The 5,252-nt window shown below is 41.3% G+C and overlaps 1 protein-coding gene across 1 annotated transcript; it reads right to left on the reverse strand.

The window, feature by feature from the left end:
- Positions 1-1,309: 1,309 nt before the first annotated feature.
- LOC133739619 (F-box/FBD/LRR-repeat protein At1g13570-like) lies at positions 1,310-3,957 on the reverse strand. Its single transcript, XM_062167399.1, has 4 exons — positions 3,424-3,957; positions 2,216-3,043; positions 1,953-2,108; positions 1,310-1,821 (listed from the first exon to the last, which is right to left on the reverse strand). The coding sequence occupies exons 1-4, from the start codon at positions 3,424-3,426 to the stop codon at positions 1,549-1,551; spliced, it is 1,260 nt and encodes a 419-aa protein (XP_062023383.1). The 5' UTR covers positions 3,427-3,957; the 3' UTR covers positions 1,310-1,548.
- Positions 3,958-5,252: the final 1,295 nt, after the last annotated feature.

Here is a 5,252-nt window from a genome sequence, read left to right on the forward strand (position 1 = left end):
ACTCTTCTCCAGCTGAACACAAGAAAAACCATAGTCGTCAGCCACCATCACATAGATACTTGTACAATTGTGTACCTTTAATAAGAAATCCCAAATTTGTTAACAACCACCTTTCTTCGTTATCTTACTTCCCACGAGTCTAAAAACAATATAGTATCTTGGTCAATTCAAATTTGTTCTCGAGGCAACAAGAATCATGGAGCTAGAAAATTGAAACACTCAGACCATGATAATAAGGGTTAAACCTCCACTCAGTTTCTTGCTTCATATATTGGGCATATCGTGTTGAATCAACAACTAATCTTTTGCCGATGGTTTGGTTAGGCAGACATATTCTGTAAGAGCAAGTACACCCGTAGTCAAGAAAAGGCAAAGTCGAGAAGTCAAGAATTCGACCAGTCAAGTTACTATTCACTGCCACTGGACATGGATTTACACTCGTTGTTTTTCTTGCTCGGTCAACACTGTTCATTATTATATAATTTTAGGGGGTCTCGAAAATCGACTTTTTACACATACATAATTTGGGAAAACTTCCTTCATGAAAGTTATAGAGATCGTCGATACGATCTCGTGCATACATGGAACGCAATATTCGGAGTTCGTATGAATTTAATATGAATTTTTGAAATCTGAAAATTTTCTATAAATAGCACAAAAAAAAAATTCTATTTTGTTTCAAAGGACGAAAATTTTTCATTTTTTCATTTCCCCCCCCCCTCCGGATCTCTCTCTCGCAGCTGCACCAGACCTGGCGGGTTTCGTCCGACCCGACCCGGATTTTTCTCCGTCCTCCGGCCACGGACCCGGCTCCCCCGAGGTCGCCTCACCTCTTCCGGCCGCTCTGTGGCGTCAAACCGCCCAGACGCTGCCCCCAGGCCGAGATCGAAGCAACCTAGGCGGAGCAAATCGTCCAGCCGCTCTGTGGCGTCAGTCGAGCTGCCTTTGCGGCGCCACGTGTCATGCGTTCGTGAGCTAGTCGCTGCCTTCAGCGCGTTGCAGTGGAGGGTCTGGTGATGACGTCGCCCACGTGAATCCTTGGGCCGAGCTGGCAGCCCCTCAAACCCAGTCAAGAAAAAAGTCATCCTGTTGCCTTTTTTTTTTGCCTCAGTCACGAAAAGCCAACAATTGGCTGGGCAAGCAATTGTCGGTGGAGGACCAATTTTGCTTGTGGCCGGTCACCACATCATCATTCCCTCCCTTTGCCCAATCAAAGTGCAACCGCTGCCCTTGCTCTAAAGAGAATGAACCATACAACCACACTGAGAAATGCACAAAAGGGAATGCTAGTAATCAAGAATATTGGGTATGCATGTTGTAAACTTAGCTGCTTGACAGTTGCAAATACCGTCTCCAAAACTTATGCATTACGCATGTTAATGCCAAGTAAGTGAAGGCACATCTGAGTTTACAAATACCATATAGAGGTTATTGCTTAGTATATCTGAGACATTGTTCAGAAAACAGGACCTACATCACAAAGACTAGTACAATACTCATGTTCAGTTCTGTTAGCAAGGACTCCTAGCTGCCAAATTAATTGATGAATCATGGGTCCAAGTAAATCATCTCTGCATTGGCTGAGGCCCGCTTAAATCGAAGCAACTTTTTTACCAGCTCCCAATTGACAGAAGCAGGCTTAACAATCATCTTCTCAAGCATGGGTGAATTAGAAAGCAGAAATCTGATAAAATCTACCTGAATTTCGATATCGGAGATGCCGCTAATTTTCACAAGTCGTAGTTGGGCAAATGGGCGATTGCAGTTGTCATTTACCGAAAAATTGGTTTTTCCAGCAGCAGGCTGTTCATCAGGGCGGACCTGCAAGTGTGTGGTATCAGAATCTTGAACATATTACACAATCTCTGAAACTCCACTCCAGCAGAGTTGGACCATTTCATTTGGGTATTAGAACAGAAAAATCTAGCATGCATCAATACAATAAAGCTCACCAAAATTTCTAGTTCTTGCAGTGAAGGGGAGCTTCGCAGAAGGAATACAGCGGTTAAAACCTCCTCCCAATCACTGAAGTAAACGCGTATAGAAAGGAAATTCAGATCTAGACATGGTTTAGGCAGCTTTCCTGACACAACACCAGCAGCCAAATACTGGAGTGGAAAACAAGAGTCAATTGATATGCTAAAATTCCTAGAGCCACATAAATGATCATGACATGAAATGATGAAAGTATAAAGCTGCAGAATCCTTTAATTACCTTTAAAAAGTGACTCTGAATTTCAAGCCTCTGAACATGAGGTAGCTGAGCAAAAAACTTGACCAAATTGCCAGAATTACGAGGAGACCGTCTTTGTTGATTGGGTCCATGCTCGTACAAAGCAATGGAAACAACAGTAAGGTTCAAGGTATTCACAAAATTAACATCCTCAAAAGAACCTCCGACGTCAAAGAATTGGAGATTCGGAGCATCAATGTTGAGATCAGTGAAACCGTCAAAGTTCATCAAAGTCAATCTCTCAAGCAGAGGACAGCAAACAATCAGCTTTTCAAACACATCTTGGGCCAAGGTAACATGCTGAATATCTAAGCTCTTCAAACTCCTAAAGCCCTTGAATGTCAAGGGTGGTTTTAGTAAACAATTAAATAACTCCAGATGAGTCATTTCTTGTAGAGAAAACAAACGCGAAGGTATTGTGAAGCGAGGCCCTTTCCAGATTTCAAGTATGAACTCTTTAACAGAGCATCTTGAGAGATAAAGAATCCAGCGGTCAATGTCACTAGTAGCAAGAAAGTCTCGATTTGAAAGCTTGAACATGTGTATGGGACCAGTGTGCAATAAGAGAACATGATCAACAATGTTCACAAAGGTTGTTTGGTTTCGACCAGAGACACACTGATGATCAAACACAAGATGGCCGAGCGTAGATGATTTGTACCTCCATTTGGTTGACAGAACACTCGTCCTCACTGCCTCCTTTATAGGCATATGTTGCAAAATCTGATCTATAATATGACATGGTAAATTGCTGAGCCTATCCAGCTCGACATCCATCTTGTAATGGGACTTGGGTGGGTCTCTTTGCTTCTGATACATTCGAGTCATGAAAAAGAATCAATAATAATCTCATACAAATGATCAACGGTTTCCTAAAACTTTTAGACACTGCACAGAGAGATTAAAGTTCAAATTTTTAATTTCACGATAATAAACATTCTGTCTAAGATGCCTGCAGAAATGTAAAACCAGCTTCTACTTCGCATTTCCAATTTTCCATATCCTAAAAAGCTACCGGCTTTCAATTAAGAACCAAATGGAAGAAATAGTATTGCTAATTCCTTTCACTCCACCATGAAAGCAACACAATTTACGAGTCAAAATAAGATAAAGAATAAGTCTTGCCGGCTGGACGGATGAATCTAATGGAAAATCAAATACAATTGAAACAGAGAGAGCAGAAACCTTACCATATCAGCTGGCTTTTGTTCGGAAATTGAAGAAATCGTAGGGTGCAGTGCGATCGGATCAGACGCGGTGCTCTGTGGAATGAAAGACAAGTTGGAAGACTCTTGTTCAGTAGAGATGAAGAGAACAGCTCAGTAGACAGCGGATAATCTTCATAGCAGCTAAGAGATACCCCCACTCAACTTCTTTTCACCCCTATAAACGAAAAAGGAAGGACACTGCTCAAGTTGAAGGCACTGATTTGATTTGGTCAAAATCAGAAAAGAAGTGCAGGGATTTTGATTCGGTTTGCTATCATCACCGGGCCAAATGAGTTGATCGGGTCCTCGTATTGGGCTTTAAAATTGTGAATCTTTTGTGACCCCAAAAGAAAAAGTTGGTGTTTGGGAAAATTCGTGTAGTACAACTCACTCGTCCCTAAGAAGCCCATCTCCCCAGCTAGCACGCTTTAGCATCTCACCGGAAAAAAGAGACTGGACTACACCAACTATGCTAATCTCAGCTTATTTGGAACTAGTGTAGTGCAACTCACTCGTCGACCTATCCCAGGCCAATACACTTTTCTAAAAACAAGCTACGGGAGTACCTCGCCGAAATGAAATACATGGTAACACCTACAGAGCTAATTAATCTCAGCCTACTTGGGACTAGTTAGGCCCAATGTAGTAAGGTACCAACCATATGTTGCAGGATTGTAGGAAAGGACCACATGTTGATGTTGTCTTCACTTGAAGACATGGCAGCCGAAAGGAATGGAATATATCCCAAGCATGTGCTAGCTTTAATTATATATATGAAGACAATGAAGTTGGCAGAAAGTAGAGAAAGAGAAAGAGAAGTCAAAAAGAAAACATGCAAAAGAAGAAAAGTAGAAAGCATCCGGCTTTGAAGAAAGAGCTGGAGAGAGAGTGTGGGTAATATATTTCCCATATCGGCAGCAGCAGAAAAAGGAGAAACAGAGAGAGCAGAGTGAAGAGAAGGGAGAAACATAAATTGAAAGCCATCCTTAATACTCTGAGAGTTTTTCCTCTTTCTTTGGAGACTTAGCAATTTCATAGTTGAAGCTTCTTAAGCTTAGTTGTTGGTGTTGTTAAGTATTGTATATGAGAAGTAAGAATTCTTCTTCTTCTCTATTTGGCTAAAGAGAGAGTTAATAGGTTTGGGTGTATTGGGGATTTGGGTAGAGAGAGTTGTTCATAAACTCTAATTGTATGTTTCTCCAAATTGATCATAGTGGAATATCTTGCCGGCTCCGAAAGTGGATGTAGCTCAATCACACTGATTGAGTGAACCACTATAAATCTTGGTGTTCTTTGTGGTTTGTTTATTAGGTGTTTTTGCTTTGTTTGTTACTGTTGAATTCATATCAATACCTTGTTTGTTACGCTTCCGCACAACAAACTGGTATCAGAGCTTCGGTTCTGAATTTGGGAGTTGAGTATTGATTGGATTCAATGACGAAAAATTCGAGTTCGGGTTCATCGTCGACTACTAGGCCATCAATTGGCAATGCCAAATTTGAAGTTGAGAAGTTCGATGGAACAAACAATTTTGGCATGTGGCAGTGTGAGATGATGGATGTCTTGTGTCAACAAGAATTGGATATAGCTCTTGAAGACAAACCAGAAGATATGAGTGAGAAGGAGTGGAAGCAGATTAATAAGTGGGCTTGTGGTTCTATCAGATTGTGTCTTGCAAAGGATATGAAGTTCTTTATCATGAAGGAAACTTCGGCAAAAGCTCTGTGGAAGAAATTGGAAGACCAATACATGACCAAGAGTGCTGAAAACCGGTTTCACCTGAAGAGGCGGCTTTTCCGATTCAATTATCG

This window comes from Rosa rugosa, chromosome 3, assembly GCF_958449725.1.
Source record: "Rosa rugosa chromosome 3, drRosRugo1.1, whole genome shotgun sequence".
NCBI classification, from domain to species: domain Eukaryota; kingdom Viridiplantae; phylum Streptophyta; class Magnoliopsida; order Rosales; family Rosaceae; genus Rosa; species Rosa rugosa.

What these genes read in the sequence shown, in the direction of transcription:
- LOC133739619 (XM_062167399.1), bottom strand. An exon ending in TTCAGAGTCACTTTTTAAAG is followed by an intron (nt 2,109 to 2,215) that starts GTAATTAAAGGA and finishes TTTCCACTCCAG; the next exon opens with TATTTGGCTGCTGGTGTTGT. An exon ending in TGCAAGAACTAGAAATTTTG is followed by an intron (nt 1,822 to 1,952) that starts GTGAGCTTTATT and finishes ACACACTTGCAG; the next exon opens with GTCCGCCCTGATGAACAGCC.